The sequence below is a fragment of the Triticum aestivum genome, chromosome 5D (genome assembly GCF_018294505.1).
Source record: "Triticum aestivum cultivar Chinese Spring chromosome 5D, IWGSC CS RefSeq v2.1, whole genome shotgun sequence".
Lineage (NCBI taxonomy): Eukaryota > Viridiplantae > Streptophyta > Magnoliopsida > Poales > Poaceae > Triticum > Triticum aestivum.
The window spans coordinates 291768358-291792042 of NC_057808.1; the positions used below are offsets into that span (position 1 = coordinate 291768358).

The 23685-nt window shown below is 47.9% G+C and overlaps 1 protein-coding gene across 1 annotated transcript; it reads left to right on the top strand.

Annotated features, from left to right (window-relative positions):
* The first annotated feature begins 966 nt into the window (after positions 1-966).
* LOC123120518 (uncharacterized) lies at positions 967-7030 on the top strand. The gene is given in 9 exon segments (XM_044540529.1): positions 967-1631; positions 1633-2232; positions 2887-3162; positions 3352-3538; positions 3774-3830; positions 4326-4443; positions 4559-4624; positions 6231-6338; positions 7022-7030. Coding segments are annotated over 9 exon segments (2028 nt in total). The 5' UTR covers positions 967-1024.
* Positions 7031-23685: the final 16655 nt, after the last annotated feature.

Below are 23685 nucleotides of genomic sequence, written 5' to 3' on the forward strand. Positions count from 1 at the left end.
GTTTTCAGGCTTTTGTGACATATAAGCATTTTCCAATAGTGCCACTTATTTATAACGTCAGGCATGGGTTTTAGGTCTCTTACTCCATCCTTTTTTTATGTAAGGTGTATTATTTTCTGCAGGGTGACCAAGACATGTAATTATAGACATGTGACGATCAAATTACCCTTAGCAAATTTGTTGATTAGTGACAAGTAAATCAGTTAGACTAGGAAAATAAGAGATATATGTAATCGTCATAGAGATACTTTCCTTCTTTGGCTACAAGGAGAGATACACACAATCGGGAGAAAGATATTTTCCTTTTTTTAGGATAACAAGGGAATTATAAAAAATGCACCTTACATTCTGAAATTTTATCAGAAAACAAATATGTCTTATATAAAGGAACGAAGGGAATATGTTTTATATGCTAAAAAAATATTTCTTTTCATAGTCGACTAAAGTTTCTAAACATATATTTTTTACATATTAATATATTATACATGTTCTGCTACTCAAATTGAAGACCTAAAAATCGACTTATAAACCCAACTGGAAGGAGTAGTTAGCATCTGTACATGCTGTCTTATATTCACTCCGTTCAAAAATACTTGTCATTAAAATGGATAAAAAAGATGTATCTAGAACTAAAGTACATCTAGATACATCTCCTTTTATCTATTTTGATGATAAGTATTTTCGGACAGAGGGAGTATTAATTATATGACGCATGGCGTGTTGTTTGTATGAAAGCATCTTCGAACTGGGCAGCGTTACGCGTATATGTACCGAAACCCGTTGACGAGCACAATATGCTAATCCAACTGCAGCAACTGCTTGGCGGGCGCACCACGGCAAAGCCAGCATGTGACGAAGCTAATAAATAATCAAGGATAACACTATACAAGTACAGCACCATTATCACCATCTACAACACCATTTCTATCCCCATCTCTCGCATTCAAGATCATACCGAGGAAGCCAATCTCTTGATCGACCAACTCCCATGGCCAAAGAGAAAGATACTAGGGTAGTAAACGGCATGGCGCTGGTGCGCAAAGCGTCACCGGCCCGGCCGCCGACGCTGCATGACATCCCCGACAAGCTCCTCGAGCTCATCCTCTTGTACCTCACCTCGCCCCATTGGCTCGTCTGCGCAGCGGCCACCTGCAAGCGATGGCGCCGCATCGTCGTTCAAGAAAGCTTCCTGCGTCACATTTCCACCCCCAATTCCTCATCTCTTGTTGCAGGCCATTACCATAACCACACATCCCCTATTGATGGTGCCCGGCTCAGCTTTGTTCCTTCCACGCCAGCGCTTGCGGTCAATAGCCACCACTTCTCCCTGGACTTCCTCCCCGGAGGTGGTAGCAGGTCATGGGTGATCGTGGATAGCCACCACACCCTCCTCCTCCTCGCCAAGAAGAAGACTGGGTGGAGACACCGCTGCTTCCCTGACCTCCTAGTCTGCGAGCCGATCACACGGCGTTGCCAAGTGATCCCACGCGTGGAGCAAATGAAATACCATCCATGTATTGGTAATTGGTGTATTCCTCGAGAATATGCATGGTCGGAGAGGAGCTACCACTTGCGAGGGACGCACCATCGATGCAATGTCAAGTTTCAGAGTGATCTGCGTGCTCTACCATGAATTCACAGGGATATCTGGTAACATTGGCACAGCCAAGGCCTTTGTCTTCGAAGAGCGCCGGATGGGGAAGCGTGGCTGGTTCGTCTGGCAGCAAGTGACGCACAAGCCTCAAATCCACCTTCATGGCATGGAATCTCTGCATTTCATTGGTCGTCCATCATTTTCTCTTTTCTGGTCCATGGAAGATGACCATTCCTCCTTGCTAGCCTATAATTTCCGGTGGCCAAACGAGTTTGAGATCGTCCCACTTCCGGGCCACATCCGAGGGTCAGCTTTGCGAGTCATGGATATCAACAACACCAACTTGGTGCATGTTGTTTGCTTGCAGGGCGACAACCTTAGCATCTTTGCGCAAAGGACATACCATAGCACCGATTGGGTGCTTCGGAAGAGCCTCCAATTAATGGAGGCTACTCGTGAACTGGCAGGGCACAAGGATGAGCACTTTCGTGGGTCTACCAAGATCGTCTCAACCAGCATGAGCTCTATTGTGTTTTCTCCGGCGGAGGAGACATGGCTATTCTCCATTGACTTTGAGACCATGGAGGTGGCGAAATGCAAATACAAGGCGCATTCTTCTACATGTGTGGCTTATCCGTGTGAGCTTCCATGGCTACCTGCCCTTCGTGCTTGTATTGTGCGTTGTTCAAGAAGGGGGCGTGGCCGATGTTCCGATATTTGTATATGTTGAGAGATTTCTTACTACATTTGCTTGGCTGTATAAATTTGCAATAGCATCACAAAATGTTCACACACACACACATATCTATCTATACTCCTAATGTCTTAGTTGGTAGTCTCCGTTCCAGGTTTATTTTCGTCCCACCTCACCCGGTTTTTTTGATACCTCCCACCTCCTCCCAGCTCACGCTGACCCGCCACAAACCGAAAAAACCAGGTACCGAGTCCTCCAGCAGCCCCTCGCTCTTCAGGTCGTAACCATCGATCGCGACGAAGAAAAAATCTACGACGATTAACCAGCGATAAAAAAACCTATCCCACGCACGCACGCAAAAAAAACCATCCCGCACCCCGCAGGAAACACCGTTCCTCTCCATCCCCTCCCGTCGCCGCCGCCCTCAGCTCTCGGTCCCTCGAGTAAGCCACGCCGCCGCCCTCAGCTCTCGATCCCTCGAGTAAGCGGCGCCGCCGTCGGCTCTCCATCCCCTCGATTAAACGGCGCCGCCGTCATCTCTCGTTAAGTCCCTACGCGCGCCCCTGCGGCTAACCCTAGCCGCCGAGTTGTGCTGCAGGCAATGAGGAGCGGAGCGAGGCGGGCGCGTCGCTGAGTGGGTGGAGTGGCTGGGGCGTCGCGGCGTGGGTGGAGAAGCAAGGGCAGCGGTGGCGCCGTGCCGGGGCGGAGAAGGAAACCGTCCTTCGTGGCACAATCGTCCTTCGTGGCGCCGTGCTGGGGCGTCGCGGCATGTGGATGGCGGCGCTGGCCCTGCTTTTCTCCGGCCGGTGCGCGTGCTGTTCGCCGCGTCCGCAGGTGCTGCGCGTGCTGCGCCGGCCCTGCTTCTCCTCGGCAGGTGCGCATGCTGTGCGCCCCATGCGCGGGTGCTGCGCTGACTGCTTGCAAGCTGCGCGTACGGTTGCCGGCCTTGCTAGCTGCGCTTGTTGCTTGTACTACGCTGGTTGTATGTACTGATGCGTGTGATTTCTTCTTTGATTTTCTTTCCAACGTGCTAATCTTGTTTTGTTGATTTTTTGAGCCGCAGCAGTTCAGGTCGGAGGTCACCAAAACCCATATCCATCACTACTGGTCGGTCCGGTGTCGTGGAGCAAGGGCTGCTGGTTGCGCCGTCGTGGGTGGAGGTGCACCATCGAGGAGCCGCAGGGGAGGAGTTGCAGCATCGAGGAGCAGCAGGGGAGGAGTTGCACCATCAAGGAGCAGCAGGGGATGAGGTTTGTAATAGATGCGTGGGTGGCGGACGGATTCAGGACTGAATTTTTACTTTTTGAGACGGAAATACAGAAATTCTTAGGCCAGTAACAATAAATCTAATGGTTGCATGCATCTCACTATATGATCGTTAGGTTAATAGTAGGTACTTTTCATTTGTATGTTCTTCAGAGTAGAGGTTGATTCATGAAACATTTGTCTCAGCCATACATGTTATTTCACATCGACTGATTGTAGGTACTTTGACTTTAGAAGGGATACTCTTGCCCCTTTGGCGGACGATGTTCTTACAAGGTATACATATGCTGATCTCGTTTCAGATTCAAATCTATCATCAAATATACTTCTTATATAATGTGTGAATTCTCAGCTGAAACTTGACCAGTGCCTAGAGTGATATTTTGCCTGTTGTTACCTTCTCATACTTAATGTGCAGCAGCAGTTCTGAATGAAGCCTAATTAAAATACTAAAGGCAGTAAAAACATAACTGCTGATGATAAGCCATGCAAATAATTCGTCATAGTTTGAACTAGCACCTCTAAATAATATTGTAAGTTTTCTGCAATCATTGCTAGCTTAGGTGATGTGGAACGTTAAGAGTAGCTGATTGGTATGTTCATCAAAGCCATGCTTTGTAAAATAGGGACTGTGAGATGGCCTTGGAATATAACCATTGTAATTTGACTCATGTAATGAACTATGCATATGGTGGTTATCTTCTCCCTTTCTTTCAATATTCAATTGTCTATTTTCCTACGCTCTTTGCTTCTTCGGTTTGACTCGTGCAGTACTGTATTTTCTCCAGCATGCCTACACCGATGGGCATTTGGAGGAGCCGGCAACGGTGGCAGTGCTTCATTTTCATGCCGACAATGGAAGTATGGACCAGCAAGAAATATCGAGTTGGTACTTCTATTAGTCTCCTCTATATAATGTATAACCTCTGCTTGCTTCTCATAGAAGATTCTGATGTATAAACCTCTGCTTTCTCTCCAATAGAAAATTCTGTTCGAACATGCAGATTGGCATACTTGCTCAGAAGGTTACAACTGTAGGTAAGGCATCAAACTATATGTCTCAAATTAAGGTTTGTTTTTGGTGGGATGCAGTTCTTTCAATAACATTCTTCTATAAACTGGTTGCACTTATCTGACCATGTATTTTTGAATTTTGTTTTCCATTGAACATTCAAAACATCCAGAAGGAAGCAGTTGAGAAGAGAAGCACTTAGGGGATGATGTCGATCTTGCACATTCAGCTTTATGTATGTAGTCTCACTCTCATCTTATTTAGTTTATTTATAGCAGTTGAATAAACAAATATAGCCTCTTGGGATCTAAATCAACAATTGTAAAATTGATCAATACTTGTGCTCGCTCACAGCAGATGTTAAATTGTTTTATTTTAAGTACATTTGGATGTCGGAGTTAGTTGCAATACCACATAAGCATCATTTGAAAGCTTGATTTTGTCATTGAATTTAATGTATGTGTCCTTATAATATTTTCACCCACACTGGCCTTTTACCTACTCCTATTAATATACAGTAGCAAACAAGTCCTTGACTCCTTCAGGAGTATTCAGTAAGACTAAAAAGCTGAAAAAGATATTAATGCCTTCAGGTAAATGCTTCGTCGTGTACCATATATGGCAGTTTGGTAACAAAATAAGAAAACAATGAAGCAAATTAAAATATAATTATGTTTATCAAAAAGGCAGAAGGTGTAATAGATGAGCAAACATATTTACATTCTAATATTTTTTGTTTTCTTTTCTTGATATGTTATTTCCTTTGTTGATCCTTCTCTTGTTCATATGAACAGGCCCCTGGCTAGATTGACGAGAAAGTTTATTTTGCACATGGTCTTTCTTGGTTTTGTCCTTGTAGCAAGAAGTACTTTTTTATAACAACATCAGCTTTGCTCTGTTGTGTGCAATGATTTCATTCAGGTACAGACCCCCTCCCCCATTCATGGAAGTTACTTCTTTTCAGACAGAGAATGATCATTAGTTTTTATATGGATTTAGAGCACATAAATAATTAGCTCCCATTTTAAGTTTGGTTTTAGAGTTAGCCTTCCAGTTCTGTGCATGTTTTTCTTGCTGCCCATATTAATGACCAGATATTTTTCAGTCATTGTACTTGCCCATATGGACGATGGTTTATTTCAGCCTCGAGGACCTTGCTGGTACCAGATCCAACGGGGAGGAGATTGCTGAGGCGGCTGATTCCTATGCGCTATGTGAAATTAATGGTTGACTTGATTGAGGAGCTATGAGCTTTCTCAAATCCTTAAGAGGTTTGCACATCCTTTTCCCTTGTTTTGCTTCTGAAATTGTCGTGAGATTACTTGCTACCTTGCAGCATAGCTGTCCAATGTTTTCATAAAGAATTTTTTTGGCGTATACTTTGGAATTTCTACAAGCACCTGTCTCTGTAGTGTGGAAAAATAAATAAAGTAGTTCAATCGTTAGGTGCCTACGTATCTACAATTTCAGTATATTATCAGACGATAGCATACTGAATTGTTTGCCAGTACTTCTAACTAAGCTGGGTGTAAATGAAGAATATAACTGAGTTTATTAAAGGGTCAAGATTGACTCAGCTACCGGCCTACAAGGACACTTCTTATGTGAATATTAAAGTATTCTAGGTATACAACGCGACTGCCCTCGATCTATCTATTTGCTAGGTCGATCATGGAGCCACTCGCCCGCCGCCGAGGTACGAGATCGCCGCCGCTGACATCCAAGAGGAGCTGCTGCCAGACCTCATCGCGGAGCCGTTCGCCGCCGCGGAGGTACGAGAGGAGCCGCCGCCGCCTTCATTGCGGACCTCATTGTGGATCCGTTCGCCGCCGCCGCGAGAAGATGCTCGAGGGCGGATCCTTCTCCAGAACCGCCCAACGGGATGCGAGCCTCCGCGTGTTCCTGCTCTGGCGATGACGTGGCCGTTCTTCCACTGGGCCACTCCATCATCCACCACCTGTGTGCCTCCTCCGATCTCCATCTCAATCTGTGCTGAGCCTTGAGTACTCATGATAATAATTTATTTTCATTTTTCAGTGGCAATGCCTTAGTATCATACCTCAGTTGATAGTACCTGTTAAATAATCTAGCCAGGACCAGGCTGGTGCCTTTTCATTAGTTTAGGTTGAAGCGGTGACATTGTCTAGCTAGCAAACACATTGATTATAGATATTCCCATACCTCTTTGGTAAAATCAAATATTATACATACTTTTTAGTGTGATATGTTCTGCAAGTTTAATTAGTAATTAGTCCATTGATATCAGCCCACAAATTAAGTAATTCAAATAAGTTAGCATCCATCATGCATTTGAATTATTTTCACATGTCCCTTTGTGGTTCAAATTATGCTAAGTGAGCAAGCATGTACTAGTCAAATTGTATTCGATTTCTATTTTAGTAAAGACTTTCTCTTTTTTTATTTCTATCTTAACAACTTAATTTGCTTTTGCTAGGTGATTTGATCAGAAACGATGGCAATGAGTTCAGGTAAAGCCAACGAGGAGCACAAGAGAGCATAGTAAATGAATTGGGCAAATCACAGTAATCATTTATTTGAATATCCCATTAGTCCAAAATTCGGATTGTTTGGAGAAAGATACACCTAAACATGAGTGTTGCCAATCCATGGAAAAACAATGAAAAGTATTGTAAGAAGTAACGTATCATGTCAAAGGGTGTGCTGAGATAAATAATGAAGAACGAAGAGCAATGTTCGTCTGGTGGTGGTGTGAAATAGGTGCATATTCAGAAATAATATATAGAACCAGTTAAGGACGGTAAGCATGATAAATACTACTTGAGTGATATTGTGTTGTTCTATGGCAACACATGGATTTCCATGATGGAACGTCGTCCGGAGTATTTGAAGGTTGCCAGTTTAGGTGGGTCAAATAGTAGGTGAGCTTATGTCAAAATAAGCATGGTATTTGTTTGATTCTTTTATAGGGGTCACTACATGGTGAAAGATGCACAATAAGAAATCATGTCATGCTTGGGTTTAAACTGAATTTAGAGAATTCATTGGATGGTCCACGAGTGTGCAATCAAACTTGTATGACTTGACGTACAAATGCATTATGCAAAATGAAAATAATACCATTGTATGTGTTTTAAAGTTTATGTCATAATGCTGTAAAAGATGGCATTTTCTACCATATGAAGAAGTTGGTGGTAGAAAATAATAATTTCTTTGGGCAGTCTCCAGTCTAGAAAGTTGGAATGTTGATATATTAGGAAGCATGCATTAGTTCTCCCCACGGAAAATTGACCGGCTAGAGAATGAGAATAGCGACACGAATTCCAAATTTATGTGATGTGTTTGTATTTAAATTAAGAAAAGGGTGAGATAATTAAAATTGTTCTATGTCTGGATAAAATTTAAAGAAATACAGATAACAGTCTCTGCGCACTCACACATGGATGCAGTGGCGGAGACAGGGCCAAGGCGTGCGGCATGAGGCTATACATTATACATGTGACATTTTATGAAGGCGTCCTGCTGGGTTGACTCCGTCCCTACATGGATGGGTATCATCAGTATCACAACCATTCGACTACTGGTTGGTTTTAATAATATTTTTTATTTTTCAATAATATATTTGATACGATGTAGAGAGAACTGGTTGGTTTCTGTTAGGGAATGCTATGATGCTGATTGTAAAAAAAATATGTGTATTAGTTGAAGTGACATTGTTCTATATTATTTTAGCTTCATGAATAGTATCTTATTATTTTTAAAGCCCGTAGCAACGCACGGGCCTTCTGTATAAATCTTCCTTTTGGTTATGCAATTCATTTTCTTTCATCGCACATGACAAAGTAGTAACTAATTACTTAACCCAAGATGAGATATTTGGATGAAATTGGACTTGAGTTTTTGCAAGCTTGATGCACACTTAAATGCTGGTAATATCACATTCATAACTAATTTGATTTCTCCCAAGCTACAGTATGGTCACTACTCTATTTCTTGAAGGATAAATCGATACTTAAATAACTGACGTATTCTAGCAGCATATGAAGTTAAAGTAGAGGTAGAACTAGAACCGTACAAGTACTTTGATGTCGTGTGTCATGTACTGTGATGACAAGACAATTTGAATGTTCTACCTTATTTACAGTTTACTCATGCAAGCTTCTTTAATTTGAAATAAAAATGAGTATTCAGCAAGACAAATTGCTCTTACAATCCATTCCTGATGAACATGTATATTTCTAGGATACCAATTCGAATGGTTTCTTGGTTTCTTGAATGACAGGTTTGCAAACCTTTATACGAGATTTGAGTTTCGACCACATCTAAAATGATTTCTATGTAGATGAGTGACTTGCTACATGTGTGGTGAAATGTGTTTTTGACCACATCTAAAATGATTTCTATATAACTTTACTCAGATTCAGTGAAGGAGAATCTAATGAGGAGTCGGATGTGCAGCCATCAAAAGCCCTGTGACGAACTCTGAGCCTGTCGCTCCCATCAACAACAACCAAATGGTGTAACATTCCTTACGTTTTAAGTCTTCATGCATTTAACCCATTATTACTGGACTGGTTTTGGTAAGCCAACTAAGAAACGTTTTGATCTCAAAAAAATAATATCTGTAACTAAGGAGCAATATCACGGCAATCTTTGGTAAGCAAAAGTACTCAGATTTGTTTGGTAAGCCAACTAAGAAACATTTTCATCTACCAAAGAAACTCAGATTTCTTTGGTAAAAAAAACTAAGAAACATATTTTTTACAAAGAAAACTTTGGTAATCAACAAATTTAGATCAATTGAAGTATTTAATCAATAGTTTTCTACAGTATGTTTACTGATACAGGTGGCACAATAGAACGAAATGCTGACCAGGCCAGCTAACTTAATCAGCCTGGGATCAACTTCCTAAACCCGACACTCCTTCCTAACACACCATCCTTCCATGTTGTCGATCCTTCGTTCCCCGTCTCTGATCATATCTGATCTAGGGTTAAGAGTCATTCTTTTTGTGCTTCTCCCACAAAAGCTTTTTCCTGCAATATGCATCCAATCGTCTTTTCCAGAATTCTCAGAGTTAATCGCAAGGAACTCACAAATCTTGGTGGCTAAAAGGTGCCCAAGATTAGGCAACAACACTCCGGCCACAACAATTTCATCAGCCATAGGAACCACACCTCCAAAGGCCTGAGTGAGAGTGAGCGCGTGTCGACCATGCCTGGACCACCACTCTCCACATATGCATACTACGGCAGCTGGCTAGGCTCCAATAGAGGCTGAGAGACTCCTAATGAAACAGTCCGTAGTCATTTCGTTTCGCTACATTGATCGAAGCCGCGAGTCGATCGAAAGGAAATCCCCCACCGTCGAAGGAAGTCAATCTCATCCCGAGTCCCGGCCCCATCTCTCGTTTTCCCTTCCTAATCTCCCGATAAAGATCCACATCCCTCGTCCACCGCCAGCTCCACCCTCTACACCCGGCCGCCGCCCCCTCGCCCTCGCCACCGCCACCGCCAACCTGTGCGTCCGCCTTTACAGCCTCGACGCCTGCGCCCCCTCCCACGCCATCCTCGCGCGCAAGCGCCGCCCGCACATGGACGCCGACGTCAGCCGCATCGATGAGGTGGTCGATGACACTGGCGGTTCTCGGGTACAGGAAGGGCGACCCTGGCACGTCGTAGTAGGCATTGAGGAGCGTCGTCGTGGCCTCTCGGAGGAGCGTCCGATAGGGGTCATCGCGGCCGTCGAGCGCCTCCCGCAGCGTCATGTCCGGGCCATATCGTCGCACGGCCAGAGGGCTGAACGCCATGGCCACCATCGTGTTGGGCGTCACCACCTTCCAGTGGCACCGTCGCGATGGCTTGTTTGCCTGTCTTAATTATATAATAGATTTTTATTATACTTGTCGAAGTACTGTGCACATGAACCTAAAGACAACATTCCTACCTTGTAAGTAAATCTTAGTTTGTAATATTGTAACACCCTGGGAATCATGCTACAGTAACTCCCTGTGATTAAGCTAATCATGTTGCTAAACAGGGCTTGATCACATTTGAATCACCTTCCTTTTCAAACTCCTAGTTCAAACTTCAAATATAATTAAAGTGAAAAATAAAAGTTTTCAAAAACTCAAACAAAAATGTTCAGTGGGTGCCAAATATTACACTGGTAATTATGGTGGAGAAAACTCCTTTTTATAAAAATGCCTAAATACTTTAAATGAAATAAAACAGAAAATAAAATAAACAAATAAAAGGAAAACAGAAAACAGAACACAGGCAGAGGAAAAGAAAAAAAAGGGAAAAGGCCTTCCCCCCCCCCACCGGACCCGTGGCCCATCTGCACCGAACCCCCCGGCCCAAACTGGGCCGCACCCCCCGCACCCCCGACCCCGGCCCAGCCCACTCTCCCCCTCGCCCCTTCCCTGTTCCCCCGACCGGGGGCGGAACAGTGGCCGTCCCCGCCGCACCCCCTCGCCGGCGACGGGGAGGATAAGGGCGCCAGCTCCCCCGCCTCCTCGGGCCTCTCTCCCACTCGCCCCCGCTCTCCCTCGGCCTCTGCGCCTTCTCCCCCGCCAGATCCACCTCCCTCTCCCCTCCGTTCCCCTCTGCCCGAGCGCGCTCGCCGCCGTTCACCGTAGTTCCCGCGGCCACCGTGCCCAGATCGCCCCGACGACGTGCCCGAACGACTCCCCGCCGTCGACTACGCCGACTGCGCCAACGGGAACGAGCCGAGCGCCACTGCATCGACCTCCCCGAGCTCGTCTTCCCCGCACGGCCGCCGTCGATCGTCGCCGACTCCGGCTACCCCGCGCCCTCCCCGAGCTCGCTGCCACTCCCTACGGCTCCGCTGTGAGCTCCCGCATCTCCCACCCTCTCTGTTAGCTCGCTCGCGCTCCGTAGCTGCTCCCCCACGCGCGCACGAACGCCACGCCGCGGAGCTCGCCGCCGGCGGGTCTCCGGTGACCAAATGGTCACGGGCATAGGCCCACTAGCCCGACCGCACCGTGCCGCGCCCGCCTAGCTACTTAGTTCGGCCGTTCGCGGGCTCTAACGCAGCTTCCGTCGGGCACCCGTAGCACCTCGCCGCCGGCGAGCTCGTAGCGGTCGTCTCCGGCCGTTCCAGCCCCTCCGACCACCGTCGTTGGACGCGCGACGCCGAGCCGCGTCGAACGCGCCCAGCCACGCCCCCGAAGACCCCCTGTACGTGAAACCCGTACCCCCCCCCCGAGCCGCGCCGCCGTGCGTTTGGTCGCCGGCGTTGCTCCGGCGCCGGCCGCCGACGTGGCTGGCCTGGGGCCACCCCAGTGCCCCTGCCAGTGGCCCCCACGGGCCCCAGTTGACTGGGTTGACCCAGTCAACTGCTGACTGGGCAGGCCCAGTCACTGACATGCGGGCCCCGCCGCAAAATATAAAAAAAAGAAAAGAAAAAGAAAATGTTTTATAAATAAAAATAATTATTTTAACTAATCACTCACTGACATGTGGGGCCCACCCCTCTAATTATACTATTAGATTAGTTTAATTAAGTATTAGGCTAACAGAGGCTGACATGTGGGTCCCACTGGACCCACCTGTCTGGTTTGACTGGTCAGCCGACCTGTTGACTTGCTGACGTCAGCATTGCCTCATGCTGACGTCATAATTCATTTTTCTTAATATAAATAATTCCAGAAATTCAAATAAACTTTGAAAACTCATATCTTTTAAACCGTAACTCGGATGAAAATGTTTTCTATATGAAAATTGCTCAGAACGACGAGACGAATCCAAATACGCAGTCCGTTCGCCCACCACACCTCCCTAACCTATCAAACTAGCAACTCTCCCCCTCCGATCCGTCTGTCCGAAAACGTGAAACATCGGGAATACCTCCCGGATGTTCCCCCCCTTCACCGGTACCACCTACTGTCGCGTTAGGACACCCCTAGCACCGCTCACTGTCATGTCACGCATCGTCATGCTTATGTTTGCATTGTATTTACTGTTTCTTCCCCCTCTTCTCTCCGGTAGACTACGAGACCGACACTGCTGCTGCCCAGTTCGACTACGGAGTCGACGACCCCTCCTACTTGCCAGAGCAACCAGGCAAGCCCCCCCCCCTTGATCACCAGATATCGCCTATTCTTCTCTATACTGCTTGCATTAGAGTAGTGTAGCATGTTACTGCTTTCCGATATCCTATCCTGATGCATAGCCTATCCTTGCTACTACTGTTGTTACCTTTACCTGCAAATCCTACATGCTTAGTATAGGATGCTAGTTTTCCATCAGTGGCCCTACATTCTTGTCCGTCTGCTGTGCTATACTATCGGGCCGTGATCACCTGGGCGGTGATCACGGGTATATACTTATATACTTTATACATGACTCATGTGATGACTGAAGTCGGGTCGGCTCGTAGGAGTACCCGCAAGTGGATCTTTGTGGCGGAGCGACGGGGCAGGTTGAGACCACCTAGGAGAGAGGTGGGCCTGGCCCTGGTCGGCGTTCGCAGATACTTAACACGCTTAACGAGATCTTGGTATTTGATCTGAGTCTGGCCATTTGGTCTACGCGGGAGTAGTTATGGGTATCCCGGCGTCGTGGTATCAGCCGAAGCCTTCGTGACGTCAGCGACTGAGTGGCGCGCGCCGTGTTGGACCGCTTTGACGTAACCGCCGTGATCGTGTGGGTTGCTAGGTCTGCTCGCGGCCGCGTTCGCAACGTGCAGGTGTGCATAGGGCGATGGGCCCAGACCCCTGCGCGCTTAGGATTAGACCGGCGTGCTGACCGCTCTGTTGTGCTTAGGTGGGGCTGCGACGCGTTGATCTTACGAGGCCGGGCATGACCCAGAAAAGTGTGTCCGGCCAATTGGGATCGAGCGTGTTGGGTTATGTGGTGCACCCCTGCAGGGAAGTTTATCTATTCGAATAGCCGTGTCCCTCGGTAAAAGGACGACCCGGAGTTGTACCTTGAGCTTATGACAACTAGAACTGGATACTGCAATAAAATACACCCTTCCAAGTGCCAGATACAACCCGGTGATCGCTCTCTAACAGGGCGACGAGGAGGGGATCGCCGGGTAGGATTATGCTATGCGATGCTACTTGGAGGACTTCAATCTACCCTCTTCTATCTGCTGCAAGATGGAGATGTCCAGAAGCGTAGTCTTCGACAGGACTAGCTATCCCCCTTTTAATTCTGGCATTCTGCAGTTCAGTCCACTGATATGCCCCTTTACACATATACCCATGCATATGTAGTGTAGCTCCTTGCTTGCGAGTACTTTGGATGAGTACTCACGGTTGCTTCTCTCCCTCTTTCCCCCCTTCCTATCTATCTGATTGTCGCAACCAGATATTGGAGTCCAGGAGCCAGACGCCACCGTCGCCGACGATACCTACGACACTGGAGGTGCCTACTACTACGTGCAGGCCGCTGACGACGACCAGGAGTAGTTAGGAGGTCCCAGGCAGGAGGCCTTGCCTTTTCGATCGTTGCTACCTTTGTGCTAGCCTTCTTAAGGCAAACTTGTTTAACTTATGTCTGTACTCAGATATTGTTGCTTCCGCTGACTCGTCTATGATCGAGCAATTGTATTCGAGCCCTCGAGGCCCCTGGCTTGTATTATAATGCTTGTATGACTTATTTATGTTTTAGAGTTGTGTTGTGATATCTTGCCGTGAGTCCCTGATCTTGGTCGTACACATTTGCGTGCATGATTAGTGTACGGTCAAATCGGGGGCGTCACAAATATATAATATCTTAAGCGCATCATGTCTCTCTGTGTATATCATCAAGTTACCTTGTAGGTGAAGTGGACTTTAGTTATTTTCCAATTGTTATATGCTATAATTTCTATGCATGCGAAATATGACATAATTTTTCTGTCCAAAAATACTTGTCAAAGAAAATTAAGTGTCTAGACGTATTTTAATTTTAGATACATCCATTTTTATTTGTTTCTCCGACAAATTTTTCTAGACGGAGGTTGTACATTATATGCGTAATCAAAAAGAATAAATTAAAAGCCCGTGGCAACGCACGGGCGTCTTACTAGTATACATATATGACTACTTGTTTCGGAAAAAACTGCACCTTCTTTTCTTGAGTTGGGGAAAAGACTGCACTTAAGCGTGGGACCTCCTATAAAGTTATGCCGACTACTATGTAGTAGCTATCGTGCTCCTTTCATTATGCATGTTTCATCATGAATGATTCTTGTCATTGCAAATTTCTCAATGCTGAACTACCCCTGTTATATATTAGCAGGATGGTTAGACCAGGTGGTCGTGGTCGTGGTGGCGATGCCCCACCACCACCTGAGTACATGGCTGGTATGATCCAACAGTTCGAACTGAACCGCCAATTCATGGAAAATATGATGGCTCAGTTCCCTCGCCCCAATATGAACCAGCAGCCAGCTCAAGTGACTGTTCAAGATTTCATACGCCTCAACCCAACCATCTACCGCAGCTCAACTCAGCCTCTGGATGCTGATGACTGGCTTTGTGACATCACCTATGAGTTGGAGTCTGCTGATGTAGCCCCTGCCAGCTATGTCAACTTTGCTTCCTTCTTTCTGAAGGGACCCGCAGCTCAATGATGGGACAGCCACAGGCGTACTCTGCCAGCTGGAACAATCATCACCTGGCCAGACTTCCAAGCTGCTTTCCGTGCCCGTTTAATTCCTCAGGGAGTCATGGACCGGAAGAAGCGTGAGTTCCGCAACCTCACCCAAGGCAACAAATCTGTCGAAGCTTATCAGCGGGAGTTTCTGGACTTGTCCCGCTATGCTGAAGAAGACATTGCAACTGATGCACGCAGACAGGAGAAGTTCCGTGATGGACTACAAGCTGACATCAAGCTCGCACTTCTAGTGCATGACTTCGCCGATTTCGCCACCTTGGTGAATAAGGCCATCAATGTCGAGACTGGTCTGCAGGAATACCAGAGCTCTCAGAGGCGCAACCGTGACACGGGCTCATCTTCGGGCTCGCCCTCACAGAAGCGTAAGATATGGATCCCGAATAGCATGTATCGTCCAAATGCACCTGCTCCCAGGAAATCTTATGCTGCACCGCGTCTGCCTCCTCCACCATCTAGGCAGTCAAAGCTACCAGCTCCCCCACCTGGGGCTCCTGTTCCCACTCCCGATAATGGTCTGTGCTTCAAGTGTGGTCAACCGGGTCACTTTGCCAGGAACTGCTATCAGAACCAGAATCAACTGGCCCTTCCAGCAGCTGGCCGTGGTAACAACCAGCCCCGCAACAACAATGCTAAGTCTTATGGTCGTGCTCATGCCAACCACGTTGATCTCAGCGAAGCTCAAGACCAGCCTGCTACTGTGATGGGTACACTCCTCGTAAATTCAGTACCAGCATCCGTTTTATTTGATACAGGAGCATCCCATTCATTCATATCAGCAGAATTTGCATTCCTGCATGGCATTAATTACGAAGAGATAAACACTCCGCTAGTGGTACACACCCCTGCGGGCCAATGTCAAACCTCTATGGTTAGTCACGATGTTACTGTTGAAATTGAAGGACTGGAATTTCTTGTCTCTCCCATCGTACTGAAGTCCTGTAGCATTGATCTCATTCTGGGAATGAATTGGTTAAAAGCGCATACTGCTTCAATCGTTTGCACCACTAAGACCGTCCATCTGCTACACCCTTCAGATGAGATAGTTACTTACCAAGCCCATCTGGTGCAAAATGCCGAGGCAAGGCTCTATGCATTGAATGCATTGAACGCTGCACCACTCGAGGGCATTGAAAACATTCCCGTCGTGCGTGAATTCCTCGACGTCTTCCTGAAGAACTTCCGGGGATTCCCCCTGCTAGAGCTGTCGAATTCATCATCGACTTGAAACCAGGCACCACTCCTATAGCCAAGCGACCCTACAAAATGCCGCCGCATGAACTCCTTGAGCTTAAGGAGGAAATCGACAAGTCTCTTCGCAAAGGATTCATTCGCCCAAGTTGCTCTCCTTGGGGAGCACCTTCTCTCTTTGTCAAGAAGAAGGATGGGACAAACCGGTTAGTTCAAGACTACCGTCCTATAAACCAAGCTACCATTCAGAATAAATACCCTCTTCCTCGGATCAATGATCTGTATGATCAACTGGCGGGTTCGTCAGTGTTCTCTAAGCTCGACTTGAGGTTGGGCTACCACCAGATCCGTGTTCGCGAAGAGGATATCCCAAAGACCGCCTTCGTGACTCGCTATGGTTCATACGAGTACACCGTCATGTCTTTCGGTTTAACCAATGCTCCAGCCACCTTCTCTCGTCTGATGAACTACATATTCATGGATTACCTCGACAAGTTCGTCGTGGTTTATCTGGATGATATCCTGATATTTTCCAAGAACGAAGAAGAACATGCTGAACATCTTCGACTTGTGCTGGAAAAGCTACGAGAACATCAACTATATGCCAAGTTCTCCAAATGTGAATTCTGGCTACCGGAAGTAACCTATCTTGGGCATGTCATCTCTAAGGATGGTATTGCCGTCAACCCCGAGCGAGTTCAGGCTATTCTTGATTGGACTCCTCCCAAGAACGTTAAGCAAGTCAGAAGTTTTCTCGGTCTCGCCAGCTATTGCCGTCGATTTGTCGAGAACTTCTCCAAGATCGCCAGGCCTCTGACTAACCTGTTGCATAAGGGTGTCAAGTTCCAATGGACAGACAAATGTCAGGAAAGTTTCCAGGCACTCAAAGACAAGTTGACTTCTGCCCCAGTTCTAGCTCCACCTGATACTAAGAAGGACTTCGTCATTTACTGCGACGCTTCCCGTCAAGGATTAGGCTGTGTCCTAATGCAAGACCGCAAAGTGATTGCTTATGCCTCTCGACAATTGCGCCCTCACGAAGAGAACTACCCAGTTCACGACCTCGAACTTGCTGCTGTCATTCATGCGCTGAAGCAGTGGCGACATTACCTTCTCGGTAATCGTTGCGAGATCTTCACTGACCACCAAAGTCTGAAGTATCTGTTTACTCAGCCAGATCTGAACCTCCGTCAGCAGAGATGGATGGAGCTTGTTGCAGACTTTGACTTGGGTATTTCCTATACGCCAGGCAAGGCTAATGTAATGGCTGATGCCTTGAGCCGCAAGTCTTACTGCAACCACCTCCAGGTTCATAAAGTTCAGCCCTCGCTTGTTGAAGAATTCAGGAAGCTGAACCTCCATATTGTTCCTTCGGGTGCACTCATTCCCCCTCCTAAGGAGTTTGGCAAGGTGAACCTCCACGTTGTTACCCAGGGTTCTCTCAATACCCTAGTTGCTAAACCAGATCTCGAGGACAGCATCAAAAGGCTACAGAAGTATGACTCTGAAGCCCACAAGATTAAGCGCTACCTCGCAGAAGGAAAGCCCTCATTCTTCACCATTGCTGAAGATGGCACCCTATACTTCAAGGGCCGCCTAGTGGTGCCATGTGCAGAGAAAAACTTGGATATGACACAGGAAGTTATGAAAGAAGCTCATGATACGCCTCTGTGTATCCATCCTGGTAGTACAAAGATGTATCAAGACATCCGACAGAGATTCTGGTGGTCTAATATGAAGCAAGACATTGCTCGTTATGTTGCTGAGTGTGACGTTTGCCGTCGTATCAAAGCAGAACATCAAAGGCCTGCTGGAACTCTGCAACCTATCTCTATTCCTGAATGGAAATGGGACCATGTTGAGATGGACTTCGTCACTGGATTTCCCAAATCACAGAAAGGTAATGATGCTATTCTTGTCGTCATTGACCGGCTTTCCAAAGTTGCACATTTCCTGGCAGTCAAAGAAACGATCACTGCTAGCCAGTTGGCAACGCTCTATATGTCCAGGATTGTTTCACTCCACGGTATTCCATTGGTTATCAGCTCAGACCGTGGCAGCTTATTCACTTCAAGATTCTGGGCAAGTTTCCAAGAAGCTATGGGAACTCATCTGTCATTCAGTACTGCGTTTCATCCTCAATCGCAAGGACAAGTTGAACGCGTCAACCAAGTTCTCGAAGACATGCTTCGAGCTTGCGTTATTTCCTTCGGCAAGAAATGGGAGGAATCTCTCCCGTATGCTGAGTTCTCTTATAATAATAGCTATCAAGCTAGTCTGAAGATGGCCCCCTTCGAAGTGTTATATGGACGAAAGTGCCGAACCCCTCTGAACTGGTCAGAAACTGGGGAACGTCCACTCTTCGGTCCGGATATTATCCAAGATGCCGAAGAACAAGTCCGCATTATTCGCGAGAATCTCAAGACTGCTCAGTCACGTCAGAAGAGTCAGTATGACCGTCATCATAAAGACATGGTCTATCAACCTGGCGAAAAGGCTTATCTTCGAGTCACACCTATGAAGGGTGCTCACCGCTTCGGGATCAAGGGCAAACTAGCTCCTCGCTATATTGGCCCATTCACTATTCTCGAAAGGCGTGGAAAAGTGGCATACCAACTGGAGCTACCGCCGAACCTTTCTCAGGTTCACGATGTGTTCCATGTGTCACAGCTCCGCCGTTGCTTCAAGGATCCAATCCGAGCTGTGGATCATGAAGTGCTCGAATTGCAGCAAGACCTCTCCTATAAGGAGCATCCGGTCCGCATTCTCGACCAAGCTGAACGCCGCACACGTCAGAAGGCGATCAAGTTTCTCAAAGTCCAGTGGTCGCACCATTCTGAAGATGAGGCCACTTGGGAACGAGAGGATCGTCTGCGCGAAGAATACCCCGCACTGTTTCCTTCTACCTCCTAAATCTCGGGACGAGATTTCTTGTAGTGGAGGAGATTTGTAACACCCTGGGAATCATGCTACAGTAACTCCCTGTGATTAAGCTAATCATGTTGCTAAACAGGGCTTGATCACATTTGAATCACCTTCCTTTTCAAACTCCTAGTTCAAACTTCAAATATAATTAAAGTGAAAAATAAAAGTTTTCAAAAACTCAAACAAAAATGTTCAGTGGGTGCCAAATATTACACTGGTAATTATGGTGGAGAAAACACATTTTTATAAAATACCTAAATACTTTTAAATGAAATAAAACAGAAAAGAAAATAAACAAATAAAAGGAAAACAGAAAACAGAACACAGTCAGAGAAAAGAAAAAGAAAAAAAGGGAAAAGGCCTTCCCCCCCCCCACCGGACCCGTGGCCCATCTGCACCGAACCCCCCGGCCCAAACTGGGCCGCACCCCCCGCACCCCCGACCCCGGCCCAGCCCACTCTCCCCCTCGCCCCTTCCCTGTTCCCCCGACCGGGGGCGGAACAGTGGCCGTCCCCGCCGCACCCCCTCGCCGGCGACGGGGAGGATAAGGGCGCCAGCTCCCCCGCCTCCTCGGGCCTCTCTCCCACTCGCCCCCGCTCTCCCTCGGCCTCTGCGCCTTCTCCCCCGCCAGATCCACCTCCCTCTCCCCTCCGTTCCCCTCTGCCCGAGCGCGCTCGCCGCCGTTCACCGTAGTTCCCGCGGCCACCGTGCCCAGATCGCCCCGACGACGTGCCCGAACGACTCCCCGCCGTCGACTACGCCGACTGCGCCATCGGGAACGAGCCGAGCGCCACTGCATCGACCTCCCCGAGCTCGTCTTCCCCGCACGGCCGCCGTCGATCGTCGCCGACTCCGGCTACCCCGCGCCCTCCCCGAGCTCGCTGCCACTCCCTACGGCTCCGCTGTGAGCTCCCGCATCTCCCCCCCTCTCCGTTAGCTCGCTCGCGCTCCGTAGCTGCTCCCCCACGCGCGCCCGAACTCCACGCCGCGGAGCTCGCCGCCGGCGGTCTCCGGTGACCAAATGGTCACGGGCGTAGGCCCACTAGCCCGACCGCACCGTGCCGCACCCGCCTAGCTACTTAGTTCGGCCGTTCGCGCGCTCTAACGCAGCTTCCGTCGGGCACCCGTAGCACCTCGCCGCCGGCGAGCTCGTAGCGGTCGTCTCCGGCCGTTCCAGCCCCTCCGACCACCGCTGTTGGACGCGCGATGCCGAGCCGCGTCGAACGCGCCCAGCCACGCCCCCGAAGACCCCCTGTACGTGAAACCCGTACCCCCTCCCCGAGCCGCGCCGCCGTGCGTTTGGTCGCCGGCGTTGCTCCGGCGCCGGCCGCCGACGTGGCTGGCCTGGGGCCACCCCAGTGCCCCTGCCAGTGGCCCCCACGGGCCCCAGTTGACTGGGTTGACCCAGTCAACTGCTGACTGGGCAGGCCCAGTCACTGACATGCGGGCCCCGCCGCAAAAATAAAAAAGAAAAGAAAAAGAAAATGTTTTATAAATAAAAATAATTAGTTTAACTAAACACTCACTGACATGTGGGGCCCACCCCTCTAATTATACTGTTAGATTAGTTTAATTAAGTATTAGACTAACAGAGGCTGACATGTGGGTCCCACTGGACCCACCTGTCTGGTTTGACTGGTCAGCCGACCTGTTGACCTGCTGACGTCAGCATTGCCTCATGCTGACGTCATAATTCATTTTTCTGAATATAAATAATTCCAGAAATTCAAATAAACTTTGAAAATTCATATCTTTTAAACCGTAACTCGGATGAAAATGTTTTCTATATGAAAGTTGCTCAGAACGACGAGACGAATCCAAATACGCAGTCCGTTCATCCACCACACCTCCCTAACCTATCGAACTAGCAACTTTCCCCCTCCGGTCCGTCTGTCCGAAAACGCGAAACATCGGGAATACCTCCCGGATGTTCCCCCCCTTCACCGGTACCACCTACTGTCGCGTTAGGACACCCCTAGCACCGCTCACTGTCATGTCACGCATCGTCATGCTTATGTTTGCATTGTATTTACTGTTTCTTCCCCCTCTTCTCTCCGGTAGACTACGAGACCGACACTGCTGCTGCCCAGTTCGACTACGGAGTCGACGACCCCTCCTACTTGCCAGAGCAACCAGGCAAGCCCCCCCCCTTGATCACCAGATATCGCCTACTCTTCTCTATACTGCTTGCATTAGAGTAGTGTAGCATGTTACTGCTTTTCGATATCCTATCCTGATGCATAGCCTATCCTTGCTACTACTGTTGTTACCTTTACCTGCAATCCTACATGCTTAGTATAGGATGCTAGTTTTCCATCAGTGGCCCTACATTCTTGTCCGTCTGCTGTGCTATACTATCGGGCCGTGATCACCTGGGCGGTGATCACGGGTATATACTTATATACTATATACATGACACATGTGATGACTAAAGTCGGGTCGGCTCGTAGGAGTACCCGCAAGTGGATCTTTGTGGCGGAGCGACAGGGCAGGTTGAGACCGCCTAGGTGAGAGGTGGGCCTGGCCCTGGTCGGCGTTCGCGGATACTTAACACGCTTAACGAGATCTTGGTATTTGATCTGAGTCTGGCCATTTGGTCTATACGCACTAGCCATCTACGCGGGAGTAGTTATGGGTATCCCGGCGTCGTGGTATCAGCCGAAGCCTTCGTGACGTCAGCGACTGAGTGGCGCGCGCCGTGTTGGACCGCTTTGACGTAACCGCCGTGATCGTGTGGGTTGCTAGGTCTGCTCGCGGCCGCGTTCGCAACGTGCAGGTGTGCATAGGGCGATGGGCCCAGACCCCTGCGCGCTTAGGATTAGACCGGCGTGCTGACCGCTCTGTTGTGCTTAGGTGGGGCTGCGACGCGTTGATCTTACGAGGCCGGGCATGACCCAGAAAAGTGTGTCCGGCCAATTGGGATCGAGCGTGTTGGGTTATGTGGTGCACCCCTGCAGGGAAGTTTATCTATTCGAATAGCCGTGTCCCTCGGTAAAAGGACGACCCGGAGTTGTACCTTGAGCTTATGACAACTAGAACTGGATACTGAATAAAATACACCCTTCCAAGTGCCAGATACAACCCGGTGATCGCTCTCTAACAGGGCGACGAGGAGGGGATCGCCGGGTAGGATTATGCTATGCGATGCTACTTGGAGGACTTCAATCTACTCTCTTCTATATGCTGCAAGATGGAGATGTCCAGAAGCGTAGTCTTCGACAGGACTAGCTATCCCCCTTTTAATTCTGGCATTCTGCAGTTCAGTCCACTGATATGCCCCTTTACACATATACCCATGCATATGTAGTATAGCTCCTTGCTTGCGAGTACTTTGGATGAGTACTCACGGTTGCTTCTCTCCCTCTTTCCCCCCTTCCTATCTATCTGATTGTCGCAACCAGATGCTGGAGTCCAGGAGCCAGACGCCACCGTCGACGACGACACCTACGACACTGGAGGTGCCTACTACTACGTGCAGGCCGCTGACGACGACCAGGAGTAGTTAGGAGGTCCCAGGCAGGAGGCCTTGCCTTTTCGATCGTTGCTACCTTTGTGCTAGCCTTCTTAAGGCAAACTTGTTTAACTTATGTCTGTACTCAGATATTGTTGCTTCCGCTGACTCGTCTATGATCGAGCAATTGTATTCGAGCCCTCGAGGCCCCTGGCTTGTATTATAATGCTTGTATGACTTATTTATGTTTTAGAGTTGTGTTGTGATATCTTCCCGTGAGTCCCTGATCTTGGTCGTACACATTTGTGTGCATGATTAGTGTACGGTCAAATCGGGGGCGTCACAAATATATAATATCTTAAGCGCATCATGTCTCTCTGTGTATATCATCAAGTTACCTTGTAGGTGAAGTGGACTTTAGTTATTTTCCAATTGTTATACGCTATAATTTCTATGCATGCGAAATATGACATAATTTTTCTGTCCAAAAATACTTGTCAGAGAAAATTAAGTGTCTAGACGTATTTTAATTTTAGATACATCCATTTTTATTTGTTTCTCCGACAAATTTTTCTAGACGGAGGTTGTACATTATATGCGTAATCAAAAAGAATAAATTAAAAGCCCGTGGCAACGCACGGGCGTCTTACTAGTATACATATATGACTACTTGTTTCGGAAAAAACTGCACCTTCTTTTCTTGAGTTGGGGAAAAGACTGCACTTAAGCGTGGGACCTCCTATACGACGCATTCTGCGTCAAACAGAAGCTCGACGCACACGGGCGCGCATGACTGGGCCGGCCCATCAACACTAAAAACCCAAAAACAGGTAGGATACGATCCCACCATCTCGGCCTCGCTCACAGCACAGAGCACACCCACCTAGCCACTCCACCACAAAGGTGCTACAAAATATTTAAGCGCGAAACACTATAACAACAGC